Raw genomic sequence first — 20,322 nt, forward strand, 5'->3', positions numbered from 1 at the left:
GGCCCATTGTTAAGTGCTTGATATCTTAATAGGGATGTCAGCAACTTCTAAATGCCTGTTCATTCATTTGGTCATTCCTTTTTTTTTTCATTTATTCATTGTATAATGTGATTATCTTCTATAGAGAATAAATCTCTATTTTGTTCAAACAAATGACACAGAGGACAATATAGACCAACACCAGACGTCCTACTTTACATACATCTTACTCTTACTTATAAAGAAAAATCTATATAAATCTGCATTACTGGTTTGAATAAGCAGAACATAGATTGTGAGGTTTTTCAGTGGAGATGAATAGAGAATATGGGTAAAATGAGGAAGAACAAGGAAAAGAGATCCATATTAACTTTTGAATATTGTCAGACTAGTGTCATCTCCATGAACCATTATAATCCATTTTATTCTAAATGTATCACAAATCGTGTCATTTTCACTCTAAAAATTTGAGAAATAGAAGCTGGAAGATTTCACTTTGCATTTAACTCCTTACAGTTCAGTTCACTTTCTTTTCAAGAGAAAGTAGACTAAATAATCCTTAAGGAATTTTTTAAGAACTCGTTGAATTATAATTATTGTTAGCCATTATGCTGAGCACTTGAGTAATACTAAGATACATATTGTAATCCCTGTATTTTAAAAGAAGGTAAATCCAAAATGCAAATAAATAATAAAGCTTACACAGATATTTGTGTTACCCAGCAGTGTTTTGTAAAATTTATATGAAAGAATCAACTGAATGAAAGATATTTCCAGTTTGGTAAGCTGAGGATGATGCATAAAGAATCATTCTTATTGTGTATTGAATCTGGAGGGTGATTTGATAAACAGTTGTGAAGAGGAGAGTGCAGCCCCACCAGCATGAGCTGGAGTACAAAGATGAAAAAGTGTAAAGTGTGTTTAGGGAAGTAGAGTCAGCCAGTTTCACTAATGGTAAAGTTGTGTTTGCTGTGATTGAAAGGACGTAGAAAATACAACCAGAGGTAGGATTATGAAAGGGCTCACCTACAACATAGAATGGTATTGAAGATTTAAAATTTTTGGTACATATTTAATATTTTTATTAAACACTTATTTTAATATTTTTATTTTATTGAGATAATATTATTTACAACACTTTGTTTAAGGACATAGGTGCACTCATTTTCAAATGTATGGAAGCACATGCCCATCTCCAAAGCACCAACGTCCCCTCCCTTTGTCTGCTACCCTTACCCTCCCTCTCTGGGAGCCTCAGTTCTGCAGTCAGATGTAGAGGGTTTGTTTTGAAACAGTCTATTCTATACCTTTACTTTGTTTCTTTATATTCTACACATGGCTAAAATTATGCATTATTTGTCTGAGTTACTTTATACACACACACACACACACACACTTTTTGGACTGAGTAGTATTCCACTCTGTATGAGTGTGATGTGTGTATACCACATACCTTTTTTTAAATTTTATTTTATTATTTTTTAACGTTTGCATTGAAGAACTGGGGTGCAAGCCAGAAGTGTAGAGGGTAAGAGAATTTATCAGAGAAAGAGTAGGGAGTAGAATAGGCAGATTTTACTGAAATACACTGCTAAGGGGAGAAGCAGGCAATACAGGAGAGAGGTCTGCTGTGCTCTATGTGGGCTAGGATTGAATTCAGGCTGTTGGGATGGTAGTGCTAACCTAACCCCTAAACCATCAGCAGGTGCTCTACCACTTTCTTAATCCCTTCATTATACATTGTTTCTATAACTTGGCTGTTATAAATAGTACTGTAGTGCACATCAGTGCTCATGTGCCCCTTCAAATTAGTGTTTTTTGCAGCTTTGGATGGATGCCTAGGAGTGGAATTTCTGGATCATATGATTGTATTGTAGATTTTTGAGAGAGAATACTTACAGGACTAACAGGCTAAGATTTGTTCTGAGAGAACATGCAAATATGGAGTATGTGTGTAGTAGGGAAGAGACTTGATGCTGAAGAAGTTTCAATGAAGAAACTTTATACTAACCAAAATAACCAGTTAAGAGATAGGTAGGATCTAAAGCAGGATAGCAATTCTTATGTAAAATGTTTGGAACAGATGCAAGAAATTATGAAGTAAAAAATAGACATGACGTGATAGTGTTTTGAATAAAATTTAGGATTGCAACCAGTGTGGTTAGAAAAATAGACACCTTTAATAGAAATTGTCAGGTCACAAAGAGAAGTTGTTTTTGTGAAGAAATATAATGAGCTAATTTTCAGTTCAGCAAATCTTTCCCATTAGGTAGCAGTGATTTTGATGTAATAGCAAAGAGAATATTCTCTGTAATCCTTACCTTTTCCTTACAAGGGCATTATAGTTTTTTTGAGATATTATCTTTTCTCAAGTATTATAAATTTTAATTGCTTTACGTACTAATTTTAAGAAGGTGAAATAAATGACCAAATAAAAAGGAAAGCATTGTTTCTGGATTTTATGAAGAATGGCCACAACTTAGTGTCCCATAGAGTCAGAAGTTTACTTTAGACTTGGAAGGATCATTTAGACCAAATCTAAATGATCATTCATAAATGATAACTATCAGAAGTTATAGTGAAATTAAATTGGTAGAAGTATACCTGTACATAGGAACTGAGAAGAAATAAAGAAGTGGCGCAGCGGGTTAAAGCACAGCACTGAGAAGCTAAAGCCACTTCCGCATGAGTTCGATTCCGCCTGCCCCAGAGGTGACCACACTGTGTGGCAGACCTCTCCTGACCCACCCGCTGCTCTCCTCAGCAGTGTACTTCGTCGATCTGCCTGTTCTGCTCCCCACTCTGTCTCTGGTGAAGCCTCTTGCCGCCCCTGAACCTCTAGCCTGTACCCCAGTTCTGTATGAACAAATAATTAAATCTTAAAAAAAAAAAGAAAAAGAAATAAAGAAGTGATAGAATTTTTTTTATTATTAAAGATTTATTTATTTATTGATACAGAACTGGGGTACAGGCCAGAGATGCGGAGGGTGAGAGGATTCACAGGAACAGAGTGGGGAGCAGAACAGGCAGATCGATGAAGTACACTGCCGAGGGGAGCAGCGGGCGGGTCAGGAGAGGTCTGCCACACCGTGTGGACTCCTCGGGGCAGGGGGGGATCGAACTCATGCGGAAGTGGCTTAAGCTTCTTTGTGCAGTGCTTTAACCCGCTGCGCCACCAGGGAGGGCCAGAAGTGATAGAAATTTTATTATGAAGACAAAACATGAAGTTGTTATAGCTCTAATTAAAGCAGCTCACCCTTTTCTCTTATCCACTGCATTTGCTTTGATAATCTGCACTTTCTTGAATGGAGAGGGCGAGAAGTAATGAAAGCAAAAGATCCATTTTATTAGTGAGGAGAAAGTATAGGGAAAAAAATAGAAGGTTGAAAATATAAGGGAAAAAAAGCTCAAAGAACATTTTTTTTTTTTTTTTTTTTTTTTTAATTTTAAAGAGTGTGTGCAGTCGTGATTTCCCCCTGATTTCTGCAGAGAACCAGACAGGAGAAATGGCGCTGCCAAAGGGCAACTTCTGTGTGAGGATTCTGCAGTGGCTGAGAGACTGTGCTGGGAACAGATTAAAACCCCCACGTGTCTTATTACTTTCATAAAGAATTTCTCTTTTGGCACTGGATTTAGAAGTGTTTTTTTTTTCTTAATTGTTTGTTTCATATAACAATTTGCTTATAGGTAATTATTTAACTGCCATTAGAATCATAGGCTCAGGAAGAGTAAAGATTTTCTGGTCCGGTATTTCCTCAAGTAAGCCAGTAAAGAAAGGACTCTGGTCTCAATTAGGTCAGGAAATTGCTGAGTTAAACACAATTAAACACGATTTTTATTTTGGTGGGGGCAGGGAGTAAAGGTAAGTCCTGAACTTGGAAAACTTTTATATGCTAATCTGATTCAGCTGAGTAGAAAAGGTATACAGCATTTTACAAGCTTGCTTGACCACCCTGAGCCTTTTCCCAGAAACACTGTTCCTCCTCAGAAAGTGCATAAAACAGATGCAAATCCCTTAAATTTACAGATTAAAAAAAAAAAGAGATAAAACCATTCATTCAAAGCTGCATTGTATTTAAAGAACTGTAGTTGAGCAAGATGTTCAACCATGTATTTTTTGCTCCTTTTAGCCCCATAGTTGCTAAAATCTTTTAAAACTACATGATATTTCAAATTCTATCTGCAAAATGTACACAGGTGGTTTTAAAAATAATTATAAGCCAATTATTAAATTAATTTTCATATATTTTAAATTGATACATTGACTGATGAGAAGAGTAAGATTAATAGAACCAGTTAACAGTTATTAATATTTGTAACCTAGGTTGCACTTTTGCAATCAGGAAAACTCCCCCTCCCCCAAATTAACTATCTTTTAGATTTTGAGAATCTGTTTCAAATTGTGAAAATTGCAAAGAGTACAGTTTATAATTTACCCTCTGTTATTCCAGACCCAGCTGTATATAAACAAACATAACTTTTAAAAAATCCTTTCCCTACATGGCATTTTGGTGGGAACTCTGTTTTCCTTAAATTTTTAACAACACTATAAATGTTTTTTCTACATTAATACATATAGGTCTTTTAATGATTCAAAATGTTATAATATACAATATATAGCTCTACTATAATTTTTTTTAACCCTTTGTGTAATGTGTCTGTAGAGGAGACATTATAGTAGAATTGCTGGATCAAAGAATATGTATATTAACATTTTTTAAATATTGCTAAATTACCTTTAAAAATGGTAGTAGTTTATTCTCCCTCGGCCAGCATTGCAGCAGGAAATTTAAAATGGCATAAAAATCACTGAACTTAAAATACAAAGATTTGATACTTTGTAATGGATAACAGAATATCTTGCTATGTTAATCATAAAATTATAGAGATAATTTATAAAAACGTTGATAATCATGATTTTCTTTCTCTCTCCCTCTCTCTGCTCTTTACAGAGCAAATTATTCATGGAAGGATTTAGAAGCCTAAAAGAAGGAGAACCAGTGGAATTCACATTTAAAAAATCTTCCAAAGGCCTTGAATCAATACGGGTAACAGGACCTGGTGGGAGTCCCTGTTTAGGAAGCGAAAGAAGACCCAAAGGGAAGACACTACAAAAAAGAAAACCAAAGGGAGATAGGTAATCATTTTACTTTGTAGTTTGAGTTTATTGTATTTGGAAAAGGTTTCTGAATTTTTTTTTTTAAATTCTGTTACTATACTTTATATAGTTTAGCCAAAGTGGAATAAAATACTACCACCATGTAGTTTAATTGAATTTACCAAAAATATAGACTCTCTTACAATTTTGACTATCTGTAGAATATATCAAACAGAACATTCATCTTTGAATGGTCTCCTGATCACCATTTACACAAGACATTTGAAATCGTAACTAGAAATGGGACTTATACACAATAAATTTGAGTCTTAAGGGTTTTTTTTCCTTTCCATTTAATGACCTATTATGGAACATTTTTGGTACTTCTGTGAATGCCACTGTATGAATGTACCAAAAATTAATTTAAACAAAACTATGTTAAATTAATTGTTAAATTTAGGCTATTGTATAATCACCAATTACACTACAGTGGAAATTCGTATATATAGTTTTTCAAATTGGTCTAACTGTATCCTTAGATAAATACCTAATGCTGGAAAATCTGGATGAAAACTATGCACTTTAAAATTTTTTGTTTTTAAACTGAATTCAGAAATACATAGGACCAATTAACAACCAACCCCTCCAGATGTGTGGCTGCTTGTTGAATAATGTCATCCTTTTAATGAATAACTTTAAATGCAACACATTGTTTTTCTTTTCATCCTATGATTAGGTTAGAGGTTAAGTACAATTTATATGTTAGTTTTCATTTTTTCTGTGAATTACATGCTCTGGTGCTTTGCCCATTTTTTTCTATTGAGGTAATTATTTGTGAGGATAATTTTGTAATTTGAATAGTTATGATGTTAACCTGTCTCAAATAGATAAATGTATTTTCATCTTTTGAAATATATTCTAACTCTAATTATAGTACTTTTAAAAATAGTATTAAAGTTTTGAATTTTTTTCAAGACAGATCTGTTACTTTCTCCTTAATACTATCTGATTTGATTGGCTGTTTGGCTTTCTAAACTACTAAATTAATAATATACAATATTCATCATATTTCCTTATATAGTTCTTATTAAATTATATTTTATATTGAATTTTCTCTTTGCAAATGACTGTTTTTTTTAATTTATTTTTATTTTGTATGCCTGTAAGAATTGGGGTGTTGGCCAGAGGTGAGGAGGTGAGAGGATTCACCAGAGACTCAGTGAGGAGCAGAACCATATGGGTCAGCTTCCTGGCCTGGGATCCGACTCCTGCACAGTGGCTGGTGATAGCACTGAGACTAACACCTGTTAGTTAGGAAGGCCTGCAAAAGATTTGTCTTTGAGGAAAGGACTATAAATACTTAGCTTTTCTGCCCTTTCCATATTGCTAACTAGTTATCTCTATAGCATTTATTGCCTAGTCTGGTTTGAAAAACTGTCAGTAAGAGAACAACTTTTGTGTTCATCTACACTTTAGGAGCTGATATTATATAAGAAAAAGGCCATTAAAATGTGTAAAAGTATAAAGATTTATTTACCTATTAAAGTAATGTTCTGCTCTCAGAAATAATGTGAGCATACAATGAGGTAGAAGTAAAACAAAACCAAAAAAAAAAAAAATCCTTTATTTCCCCATGTTGTTTTAAATTTTTTTCTTTATTGAGGTAGAGTTGACATACATATTGTTGATATTTTGGAAGTAAAGTATTCTCTATTCTCTATTTAAGGTCTAGTTAACAGTACAAGCAGTATAGTTCTGGTATGCTTTACATGTACATGCTGGATTGGAAATACAGAGGGAGGGAGAACTAGAGACTAAGAGGAAAGAAGAAATATAACAGGACATTCCTCGTGTAAGACCTTGTCAACTATCATAAGGACTTTGATTTGTGAGAAAATGAGAAGTCATTGGAAAGTTTTAAGTTGAAAAGTAACATGATCTGTTTTATCTCCTTGAAGTGTCATTCATTTTGGCAGCTGTGATGACAACAAAAGTAGAGAGGCTAGGATTAAGCTGAGAGTCAGTTCCAATAACTGAGGGTAGAAATGATGATGGTTCAGACTGGAATGTTAACAGCAGAGGTCATGAACAAGGCAGGACAAAAGTATTTAATATTGGGTCAAACATGGCTGATGAGAGAATGTGAACATTCAGGGTGACTCAAGTCTGGTTTGACCTGAATAACTGGGAAGATGATGAGAGAAGGAGCAGAAAATCAGAAATATGGTTTTTGGACACAATTGGTTGGAGATAGAGAACAGACATCCAAGTTGAGAGGTAGAATAGGCAGAAGGGTAAGTGAGTATGAAATTTCAGAGCTAGAGATTAAAATGGGAGCATTCAACAAAAAGGTGATTATTCTCAGCCATGAGACTAAATGAGATAGCATCAGAGTGAAAATAATTAGAAATGAGAAGAGAACTGAGCCCTGGAGTAGGAAAGGAATTGGGAAGAGTAGAAAGAAAGGCAAAGGGCACTTTAAAGGAGGGAAATAAGAGAATCACGAGAGAGTTTTGCCCTAGAAGTAAGAGAAAATGTTTCAAGAAAGAGAGTATCAGGTGTGTTAAGTGGTGCACATGGTAGAATGGGCAATAAGATGACCACAAAACACGATGATTTTGCAACACAGAAGCCATGAGTGAAGTTAACAGGAATAGATTCAGTGGACTCATAGAAGAGAAAAGCTAAGTGGGTGTATTCAAAGGAGAATGAAAGAAGAAGTGGAGACAGCAAGCATAAACCGTTTTTGAGATAGTTCCCTATAAATGGGAGCTGAAAAGGGAAGCAATAGCCAAGGGAAAGAAATTATGGTGTGTTTATGTGTTGATGGAAATGGTGTAGTAGAAAAGGAAAAATAGTAGGAGTGAGGAAGACAGTTGCTGGAGTGATTTTCTTGAGTGGGAGAGGGGATTGAGATTGAAAGTGCAACGGAGAGCCAGTCGTTAGTACAAATAGTTTATTCTTTCAAACTGGAGCAACATAGAGGTACAGATATAGGTGAGTAGGCGGAGAAGAGGAAAATGGTGACATTTCTCATCTTTCTAAGCTTTTTTTCATAGTGAAATTTAAAGCCAGTTCATCAAATGAGTGATAGTAGAAGAGGAGGTTTGGAGATTTTTTTTTTAAAGATACATTTATTTATGCATACAAGAACTGGGGTACAGGCCAGAGGTGCAGAGGGAGCAGAGTGGGGAGCTGAACAGGCAGATGTACCGAAATCACACTACTGAGGAGAGCAGGGGCAGTTTGGGAGAGGTCTGCCTTGCCATGTGGGTCACCTCCCTGGCCTGGGATTGAACTCATGCTTCAGTGGCTGCAATAGCTTCATAGTGCTGCACTTGAACCTGTTGGGCCACCAGGGAGGGCCCAATCTGGAAACTTTTTTTTAAAAAGGAGAATGTATGAGACAGGGGGAAAAAGCAGTATGTAAATAAGTTAGGATTTTGGTTCATATCAAAAACCCATGTAAGGTTAGTGGTTATTGGACATAACTTTAAAATAGAGTTCATTTGTATTTTTAATGATTATGGGTTTTCTCCAGCTTTTGTTGACTCCATGTCTCAGCTGTGAAATAGGCAGGAACGTGGGCTTAGCTAGGACTGAGCTTTTCTAGTTGAAAGTGAGAGAGAGAAAAAACAAGAGCGCTAATAAGGATGTAGTCAGGGGAACATGTACAATGATAGATCATAGACTATGAGCTGAATAAGGAGTAAAGACATTGTAAAAATGGCAGGTTCATGGTGTGAAGGAATGAATCTACTTTCAAAGGTGGTAGCTATTAACTGCTCCTACTGTTTACCTTTATGGGGTGTTTTACTGTGATTAAAGCAATGACATTTAATATCTAAATATTTTCACCTTTCTACTAAGTTTGGAATGTTCATAAAGTGTGTTGCTGGGGCTAAAAATTCCAGTTTCCCATAAGCTTCTTGTTTTGTAAAATGATAAAGACAAACTGCAATAACATTCAAATAAGCATAGAGACTGCTATGTAAAAACTGAAAACTGAGAAAACTAGATATGACAGTGTCAACTGACAGCTGAAACAATCACAGAAGCAACGACTTACTCTTAGACAACTTTCTTGACATCTTTGTGGTTATTAACCATGCCTAGTTCCTAAGACAGTTTCAGTTGTGCCTGAAACCAGATTTTTTTTTTGTTATTAGCATGATGTGAAATAGTCTGAAAAATCTTAAAGTATTCTGAATATTCTAGTTATTTTTCAGTGTCCATTTTCCTTGATTAGGTATTTTACTACATATCTAAGAACCTGCTCTTGTATTAATTTCCATTATATTGTTTCTGTGTATATATTTTATTTGATTGTTTTTATTTCCTTATATTTTTTTACTTTTACTTTTTATGAAAAATTACAAAATACAAATAAGTAAGGCATAAAAACAAGAAAAACTGTTATTGTTAGCACATATCTATACTGACATTTTGATAACTAAACATTTTTGTGGAAATTTTTAAAAATTTGAAAGAGGGCCCTCCCTGGTGGCGCAGCGGGTTAAAGCACTGCACTAAGAAGCTTAAGCCACTTCCGCATGAGTTCGATCCCAGCCTGCCGCTGCAGCCCTCTCCTGACCCGCCTGCTGCTCCCCTCAGCAGTGTACTTAATTGATCTGCCTGTTCTGTTCCCCACTCTGTCCCTGGTGAATCCTCTCACCCTCTGCATCTCTGGCCTGTACCCCAGTTCTGGAAGAATAAATAAATAAATCTTTAAAAAAAATTGAAAAAATGCTATAGATGTTTTAGATCAATGTAATATTATTCTGTATTAGCCTAATCAAAATAGACAGTACTTCCTTAATAGTATCTAATATCCAGTTCATATTAAAATTCCTTGTCCAAATCTTACCTTCTGTAGTTTTTTTGTCAAATCAGAATCTAGTTAGGGGACATGCTTACCAGTTAATTTTTATATGTAAGTCTCTTAAAATCTAGAACACCCACCACCTCCCTACATATGGGTATTCTTTTTCAGAGCAATTCTGTTGAGGAGCTAGTTCAGTTGTCTTGTAGAATGTATCATGGTCTGGATTTGTACTAGTGTTTGAAACACTTGTTTCTCTAACATCTCTCTAAAATGGCTATAAATTGGAAGAACTATGCCAAAACTATTTACCTTGATTCTAATAACATCTTTTCAGTCTGTTTGATTGCCATAGTTTTGTTATATAATTTGAAGTCAAGGAGTATGATTCCTCCAATAATGTCCTGCTTTCTCAAGATCGTTTTGGCTGTTTGGGTTCTTTTGTGGTTCCATTCATTAGTTAGGACTGTTAGTTCTATGAAATAACATTCATTGAAATTTTGATAAGAATTGCATTGAATCTGTAAATTGTTTTGGGTAGTATGGGCATTTAAAAAATACAAAGTACTCCAATCCATGATCACAGACTATCTTTCCATTTCTCTGTACATTCTTTCATTAGTGTCTTATAATTTTCAGTATATAAAATGTATCACCTTACTTGGCTAAATTGATTCTTAGTTATTTTTATTCCTTTCTGTGCAATTGCAAAAGGGATTTTCTTCACTTCTATTTAAAAAAAAAAATTAAAAAGATTTACTTACTTATCCATATAAGAGCTGGGGTACAGTCCAGAGGGGGATTCACCAGCCAGGAGCAGAATAGGCAGATTGACTGAAATACACTGCTGAGGGGAGCAGAGGGTGGGACAGGAGAGGTCTGTTGCACCAGTGTAGGTCACCTCCCTGGCCAGGGATTGAACTCTTGTTGCAGTGGCTGCAGACAGCTTCATAATGCTTCAACAAGTTAATTAAAAATTATAATTAAAAATAATTAAAATTATAACCCTTTGTGCCACCAGGGAGGCCCCTATTTCAAATTGTTTCTAGTGTGCAGAAATATAGTAGATTTTTGTATATTGATTTCTCAGATGCAAGCTTTATACCATCATGGTTTTAATTTTCATTTCCTGATGGCTACTGATAGTCAGAATTTTTATGTTTCAGTGTCACCTATTGGTAATGTGTCTATTCAGATTTTCTGACAATATTTTGCTGCCTTGTTTTCTTTTTTTTTTTTTTTAAGATTTATTTATTTATTCATATGGAACTGGGTACAGGCCAGAGATGTGGAGGGTGAGAGGATTCACCAGAGACAGAGAGGGGAGCAGAACAGGCAGATCAACGAAGTACACTGCTGAGGGGAGCAACGGGCGGGTCAGGAGAGGTCTGCCTCGCCATGTGGATCTCCTCCAAGGCAGGCGGGAATCGAACTCATGCTGAAGTGGCTTAAGCTTCTTAGTGCAGTGCTTTAAACCCACTGCGCCACCAGGAAAGGCCCTGTCCTGTTTTCTTACTGTTGCATTTTTTTAAAATAATATAATAGTTTATTTTTACATCATTTTGTACTTATTTTTAATCTCAATTGTAATCCCCATGGGTTTCCCATTACCAAATCACCCATGTGCCATCACCATAATCTAGTGCACTTCCCTCCCCCCACCGTTTTTGATCCCACTCCCCACTTCACCCCCACAAAATGTCTCTGGTATATGGCTGCACATTATTCTTATTATTTTCTTGCCTGGTCCATTATCCTCCTGCTATGAGCGAAACCATCCGGTATTTTCCTTTTTCTTTCTGGCTTATCTCACTAAGCTCCATCCAAGTTGCTGCAAAAGACATGTGTTTCTTTTTTTTTGGTTGTTCAGTAATACTCCATTGTGTATATGTACCACATCTTTTTAATCCAGTCATTTTTACTTTTGGGCATTTGGGCTGCTTCCATGTTTTTCCTTATTGTTGCATTTTAATAAAAATTGTGCGTACAGGCCCTCCCTGGTGGCGCAGCGGGTTAAAGCACAGCACTGAGAATCTAAAGCCGCTTCCGCATGAGTTCGATTCCCACCTGCCCCAGAGGTGACCACATGGCAAGGCAGATCTCTCCTGACCCGCCCGCTGCTCCCCTCAGCAGTGTACTTCGTCTGTCTGCCCGTTCTGCTCCCCACTCTGTCTCTGGTGAAGCATCTCACCGCCCCTGAGCCTCTGGCCTGCACCCCAGTTCTGTATGCACAAATAAATAAATCTTAAAAAAAAAATTGTGGGTACAAGTCCTTTTTTGAGATATGTAATTTGCCAATGTTTTTCCTCCATTTGTGCCTTTCTAATATCTTAAATATCTTTCAGAGCCAAAGAATTTTGATTTTGATAAAAATAATGTATCAATCTTTAACTTTATTCCATTTATTTGATAAAGTCCTGATTAAGAATTCTTTGCTTAAGTCCAGGTCACAAAGATTTTCTCCATGCTTTCTTCTTATAAAATTTGTACTTTTAATAATTTTTCATTTAAATCTACAGTCCACTTGACTTGGTTTTGTTTTTTTTTTTTTTTAAAGATTTATTTATTTGTGCATATAGAACTGGGGTACAGGCCAGGGGCTCAGGGGCTGCGAGAGGCTTCGCCAGAGACAGAGTGGGGAGTAGAACAGGCAGATCAATGAAGTACACTGCTGAGGGGAGCAGCGGGCGGGTCAGGAGAGGTCTGCCGCGCCATGTGGTCACCTCCGGGGCCAGCGGGAATCGAACTCATGCGGAAGTGGCTTTAGCTTCTCGGTGCTGCGCTTTAACCCGCTGCCCCACCAGGGAGGGCCTGACTTGGTTTTTAATACAAGGTTTATGTTGAGGTAAATTTCTTATCTGTGAATAAAATGAACTGTTCAAACACCATTTTTTTGGGGAAAGGTTATCTTCTCTCCTAAACTGTTTTAAAAATAGAAACCTTAAGCTAATTTTTGCCTTTTCAGATTAAAAATTTTAACTTTGAAGTTTTTATTTCAAAGAATTAATGTATCTAACATTATAAATTAGTATCTATCACTCAAGAGGATATATTTGTTCAGTTTCTGTAGAACCAGATTTTGTGAAGATTTTTATCTTTGTGGCACAAAATAATTATTTTAATGATTCTACCATAATTTTGAGCTAGTTTTTTAATCTGTCTTAAAAGTTCCTGAATTAGTGTTTATTTACTAATGTTCATTTACTTTGTAACAGTGTTATTGTCTTATTTTCAATCTCCCACATTTAAAAAATTTTATTAAGATTTTAAATAAAATACTTTCAAATTACTTTTCTTAATTACTTTGCTTAAGTTCATTGTCAAAAAAGTAAAGGCACTTAATGAACTTTGTTAATTAAGATGCAGGAAATTTACTTTTCTTAAAATCTGACCTATTCTTGGCAAATTTATTCTCTACAAAACCACTGTTTGTTATCAGAAAAAGAAATAACTTCAAAAGAATAAAACTGTGGAGGAAGATAGTAACATGACTATCTTATTTCTGCCTTTATTGATTTTTAGTATTTATGTGAGATAATCATGTCAATGAAATATTTTATATATTTAAATTTTTTTATAGTAATAAATATGATAGATTAATAAAAAGGTTGTGGACTGTAACAATTTATCTTTCTGTATAGGGTAAATGATTATAGCCATTAATAACCAGTGAACAAAAATCTATGTAATTTTAGGACCAATTGAAATGCAGGAATCCATGGCTGTGTACACATAGCTTTTTATTTTTTAATTGTTTTCATTTCTTTTTTTAGCCCCCTTTTTTATTCTAATTTTTTTCTGGGATAGTGACTGTCTTCTTTGTTCTCCTTAACCTTCCACATCTTTTGACCCAACCACACACTCCAAGAAATGCTATTCAGAATAGTGCAAGTTCTCTTTCAACAGTATTGACTTAAATTTTAGAAATAACTTGGAAAATAATATCAATGTTCTGTTGCTTTCATTCCATTTCATGCAATATTTCATTTTCACCACTGCATTAGCATATGAGTGGCTTTGATTATCTACATGAGTCAAAGTTTTAATATATTTTATTTAGAAAGAAAGCTTATTGTTAATATGTTTAGTATTACTGTTTTTGGTTTAGAAGTATAGGAAATGCCTTTTATATCATATAAGGATTTTATCTCTTTGATAATATCTCAAAGACTTGTTGTTTTATCATTTTTAAGATGTTCTTCATTTAGACTTAAAAATTGATTCTGAAATTTGACATTCTTTGTAGTTTAATATTAAAGTCATACATTATGATATATTTTCCACTTAATGGTCAGAATGACTATAAACAGTCTCAAGTCTAATTTATTCTTAGCTCAGAATACAAGAGCTAACTGGCATTCTTTTTAAGAGAAAATTAAAAATGTATAATAATATAGTTATTTTTGTAAGGCCATAAATTTGTGCTTTCAAAAATTTTAAATTTGCAAGATGATTTTGGAAGCTGTAACACTTTTTGCTTTCACCTATATAAGCTTTCCACATTGAAGAACTGTACATTTTCATTTCCTTATTAAAAGGAAAAAAATTTCATAATACCCTCATGTACCTTTTGAGTAAGTGAGCTCAAACCTAGTGGTAACTTTTCCCTACTCAGCTCTGCAGCAGTATAACATTTCCTAATTATTATCTCTGTGGTATAATTTGAAGTTTTCCAGGTACTTTAAAGTTAGGAATACTAGTGCTATGTAATTTTTGAAATTACATAGTACTCCTGAAAATAATTGATCTATACTAGATTTGTATATCTTTTTTACTTTAACTTAAATATATATTTTACTTTAAAAGTTCTTTCAATGATTTTACTTTTATATTATATTCCAGAACCTACTCCAAAAAAAAAAAAAGAAAAATGCTTTTTAGGTACTAGAGATGTTTGAAAAATGTTAGTCAACAAATTCCAATAAATAACTGTTTCACCCTGATAGTTGTGTGATTAGATTTAGGAATTTGCTGTTAAGTAGGTTCCTATTGTGGAAGAGAATGCTCTCAGGCGTGAATTGATAGTCCAGATCCTTTGAGGTCTGTCTGTTCTGACCTATGACCCCTATTCTTACAAGGTCAACATCTGAGGGCAGGAGATTAAGGCAGTTTAAAGACCGGAATGGTAAATGGAATGGAAAAATTAGCCAGCACATTTTGGGTGCAAAACATCAAAGTCATCAAGTAGTTTACTTATTTTAAACCTGGCTATGGGTGTAGTAAGCTCAATTTTACTGCATGTGTTCTAATCAGAAAAATATAGTAATTGTAATTCACTTTAAGATTCTATTTACATAATAACAAATTTTACTGTAGAATTCAAATTAAGTTTATGAAGCTTAACCTCAAAATATCAGGAAATGAAAAAATAGTTTCATAATATCAGTACATTTTGGTCTAGTGTTCAGCTTAGATACTTAAATTTAAATTTGGAAAATCTTAGCTAGTACTATGAAATATTTGTCAGTAAGGAGAATAAAAATATATGTACCTATATTGGCTGATAACTTGAAGCGACTACAGATTTATTTGTAATTATATACTATGGACTTGAAAGAAAATCTACTTTTAAAAGGTAGAGGTAGAAAACAAGAAGTATATTGATTAATTTGTCCTTTATTTACTCTTTTGTCTTTCTGAGACTTTATGCTTTTATACTTTACCACTTTCCCTTTTAAAATGTTCTATAAGCCTTACATTGTATGTTTTTCAATATAATGCCAAAATCCAGAGCAGTAGATCTCCTTTCTTAGTTCCTGTGTTTTGGTCCCTTGTAAATAATTCCTCACCACCCTTTATTTTACATTTGTTTGTATCCTGGACATCTGTGAATTTGCATCCTCTGCTTCTTACTAATGACTGGCAAGGGGTGGAATTGAATAACTGAACTGTTGCATCCAAGTTTTCATTCATCCATATAGTGACTAAGAAAATTAGTAGAACCAACAGAATACCCAAGTCTCCTTAATTCTTCTGCATTTTTTATTCGATCCCAAATTTTCCTTATTATGGACTTAATTTTAGGGTGGTTTTCCATGTCCTTTCTTTTTGCGATTATTTGGCCAGAGATCTCTTAATGAGGCAATTATAGTTGTTTCCTTCATTCACATTATCTTAGCAGATGCTCTCCCTGCTGTGACCTCTGTTTAGACCAGGCAGACAATGTGCCATTCTCATCACCCTCTGTAAGACATTGTGAGGAGCTGAGCTTCATTTGGAGCTGCATAGGTCTCCCAAATGCCTGATCAGAATGGTCAAGACCCAAGTGGCAAATGATCACAATTTTAGGTTGATTTTACGGTTGCACTTTTATTATAAGCATGATAAATAGTAAATTATACTATAGAAAAAAAAGGTTCCAGAAGCAACTCTTACAACATTGTAAGTATAAATTGTGTTTTTAAGGAGTAACCTTAACATAGATTCTTTCCTTTGGACTTTGATGAAAATTGGATCACATATTTATTGTATGATTTCAAAACAGGGTTTATGAGAATTGGGTAATATTTCAGAACTTTGAAATCCTTTCTAAGAAGGAAATGAATTTACATTAATCCTAGGTATGTATATTTGTAATGAATATCTGGTATTTTCAGACTGTCACTTTTAAACTTAAATATATATGTAAATTCCTATAGTTATATGCACTGCAATGTCCATTCTGTTCTTTACGAACAGTAAAAAGACTGATGACCAGAAAATTTCCATACTTCCAATGAAATACTAGTCTACCTGAACACCAAATAAAAAATGCACTATATTGCAAAATTGTTAAACCTCCAGATAACCTTTATAAATTCATTAATTAGGATGTACAAAACCAATTCTATTTTGATGAATTTGAAGAATCTCAAAGGTTCTTCCACATTTTCTCTGGAATTTTAGTCTTTTGAAATTTGGCTAAAATGATAGATTAAAAACTATGGCTTGAACTTTTATCATAAAGAAAATTTTCTTTCTGTTAGTATAAATAGTATTAACACATTTATATTATTATTAATGTACATGATAACATAATCTGCTTGCATTTTAAGTAAGTAGTAATTTAGTAATGCAGGTTTCATATTTGTAAAATCAGTTTCATAATCAATGTTTTAATATGTGTTTTGACACAATGGAAGACTGTTTCAGCTAAAAACAGATAACTAGTATTAATAAACAGATAACTAATATTAAATTTAGAAAATGTTTTGTGAAGTAAAAAATGCTCTTGGAGCATATTTTCTTTAAAAATAATGTAGGGGCCCTCCCTGGTGGCGCAGCGGGTTAAAGCACAGCACTGAGAAGTTGAAGCCACTTCCGCATGAGTTCGATTCCCGCCTGCCGCCTGCCCCGGAGGAGACCACATGGCGAGCCAGACCTCTCCTGACCCGCCCGCTGCTCCCCTCAGCCATGTACTTCATCAGTCTGCCTGTTCTGCTCCCCACTCTGTCTCTGGTGAATCATTTCACCACCCCTGCACCTCTGGCCTGTACTCCAGTTCTGTATGCATAAATAAATAAATAATCTTAAAAAAAAAAAAAAAAAAGAAAGTCCTTTGTGCTGTGTCTATAAAAAAAAATAATAATGTAGAACAAGTCAACCAAGAATGTTGGGCTCTAATATTTGCTTTAAGTTTGGTCTTGTATTTTGTATGATTGTTTTATAAATAGGAGTTCATAGTAACAAAATCAAGTAATAAAACCCCTTAATTTTGGGAAGGAGAATTATTTGTTAATGGTTATAGAAAATCAGAATCTCTCTGGATGTGATTTTTTTTCTTAAATGTACTTACGTTCTTCCATGAAGGCTAAAAAGTTATTATTAGTATTTTTTAAAGATTTATTTATGCACACAAAACTGTGATACATGCCAGAGGTGCAGGGGTGGTGAGAGGATTCACCAGAGCGAGTGGGGAGCAGAACAAGCAGATCTACGAAGTACACAGCTGAGGGGGGCAGCGGCGGTCAGGAGAGATCTGCCCTGCCATGTGGGTCACCTCCAGCCGGAGATCTAACTCATCTAAGGTTGTGGCTTGCTTGCAGTACCGCGCTTTTAACCTATTGCGCCACCAGGGAGGGCCCTAAAAATTTATTTTTAAGACTCAGCTTTTCAAGAATCTTATATTAAAGCCAACTGAATTTCATCGTTGTCCTCACTAGTTGGGAAACCGGATGCGATTATAGTGAGAGGGCCTCAGTTGCCACATGCTGTGTTTGAACCAGGGGCTGTTTATCCTAGCCTCCCTCCTCGCCAGCTGTTACGCACTGTTCCAAATAAAAGCCTCCGAATATAGCAAAATGTTTTACCGTTGTATGGAAACACTCTTAAGTCAGTTCCTGCTTTTTAACTTTATTCCAGACTCTTCTGTTTTTCCTCCTAGTGCTCTCAGTTTAAGTCACCCTGCTAGAGTCCTGTCTTGGGTTTTTTACTGGTATTATTAGCAGTACTACCAATGCAATAGGAGGAGAAAATAAAAGATCTGGTGTTTGGAAAAAGAAAACGCAAATTGCTTTTTTATTCAAGGCTATATTCCTGGTTAGCTGTAGATTGGAATAATTGGGATAAATTAAAATTAACAAAATTGCTAGTTACATGTAAATACATAAAAATCAAACTGCATTTCAGCAATGTAACAATTGTTCTATATCTCAGGACTCACAATTAGAAACTGTAATTCTTAAAAATGGTTTTTTTACAATTTGAATATAAACTATAATATGCTACACCTAGGAATATCTGTAACAAAACTACCAAAGACTTTTTCTTGGAGATAATGACAAAAGCTGATAAATATGAAAACAGCCTAAATATATGGAGAAAAGTATCTTGTTAATGAATGATGACTCATTATTTTAAAGAATTTCCCCACACGTATTCTACAAATAAAATATAATTCCAGTTAAAATTCGATAGGGTTCATTCTAAAATTAATTAGTAAGTCTATAGAGCTGTCAAAATAATCACGCAACTTTATAAATGAACACCAAAGTGTGGGGCCCTTCCAACCAGAAATCAGTATTTTTATAACTATGTACATATGTGTAATTAATGAGGTGATGGCCTATTGAAAGATAAGTAGGCATCTAGAAAAGGGAATATATGTAAATATTGATATGAGGCAGAGACAGAATTTTAGATCTAAGAAACAGTGGAAAGATGATATATGGTCCTGGAATATATCTATCCATAGAGGAAAAAGTAAAATTCGACCCCGACCTTATGCCCTGTTTAAAGATTTTAAAGTGTAAAGCAAATTTTATGATTATAAATTAAAAGGATATATGGGAGAGCATTGTTATGACTTTAGGTTTGGGGGGGGAGGAAATGTAACAGGACACAAAAAGCACAAATACAAGGTTATGATTAAATTGACTACTTGGAACTTAAAAGTTCTATCTGACAAGGTTTCATTCAGGAAGATAGATCCAATGTGAGTATTATGAGAATTAAGAATTTAAGTCTTATACAAATGTGGAAGTTGCTGGAGAAGGGATTAGTGAAATAATCACTAGACCAAAACAAAACAAAACAAAAAAAAGAAAAACATCACTAGTTACTCTTCAGAGGCCCGCAATTAGCTGGACAAATCAGAGCTTTCAGAACATTGAAAAAATCCAAGTGTATGTGGCTATTGTGGAGAAACTAGAGAGAGGGAGTCCTTGGGGAGGTCACAGAAGCTGCTTCTTTTGTGTAGCTACTGTCCCTAGGTTTACAGGCCAGGGTCAGTGATGTGCACGCTGCTGGTCAGGAATGCAGGTGTGGGAAGGACAAGATGGCAGAGAGCAGCCGAGGGGGGACGAACAGGCTGCTGCTGCCAGGTCCTGTGCCTGTCTGTTACTGTGTCTGGCCACCACAGCCCTTTACAGAAAATGGCTTCTGCTCCATTTTTGCTTCTCAGCTCTTACACAAATTTATCTTTTGACTGATTCTAACCTGGAACCATCCGTAGAAAGGGATTATAGAAAATAGAGTTGTCAGCAATAACCAATGTGCCATTGGTTACTAGTCCAGCATTAATAATATAAGCAAAGAGAAAATAAAAGAGTGGGAAAAAGATATTTGTAATGCACTTAACTGCTAGAGAATTAATATTCCAAATCCTTTTTTAATCAAGTGGAATTTAAAGTATGTTGCATTACTTTATTACTTCATAAACTTTGGGTTGTGTTGTGTAAATTTGTGTATGTTTGTGTATGAGTTTTGAATTATCATGCAATGTTTTTTCTCCATGTGGTTCATTGTCAAGTGAATTGCATAAAAGTGCTTATGCAGCATTATTGTAATAGCAAAAGCCCAGAAATAACCTAAATGTCTATTAACTAAACAATAGTTAAATTATGATTATTTCCATTATTATTATATATTCCTTTTTAATATATATAATAGTTATGCATATATATGATAGTTTAATATATAATAGCATTTTATATATATATACATA

General features: G+C 34.6%; 1 protein-coding gene across 2 annotated transcripts in view; it reads left to right on the plus strand.

Annotated features, from left to right (window-relative positions):
• Positions 1–20,322, plus strand: part of LIN28B (lin-28 homolog B (C. elegans)) — a 100,570-nt gene that overhangs the window by 56,360 nt on the left and 23,888 nt on the right. For both annotated transcript variants that reach the window (XM_012721115.1, XM_004673732.1), the window contains exon 3: positions 4,932–5,116. In XM_012721115.1, the coding sequence (XP_012576569.1) occupies positions 4,932–5,116 (185 nt within the window). The remainder of the gene's footprint in view (positions 1–4,931; positions 5,117–20,322) is intronic.

The sequence above is a fragment of the Condylura cristata genome, unplaced genomic scaffold (assembly GCF_000260355.1).
Source record: "Condylura cristata isolate star-nosed mole 26May11 unplaced genomic scaffold, ConCri1.0 scaffold00001, whole genome shotgun sequence".
Classification (NCBI taxonomy): domain Eukaryota; kingdom Metazoa; phylum Chordata; class Mammalia; order Eulipotyphla; family Talpidae; genus Condylura; species Condylura cristata.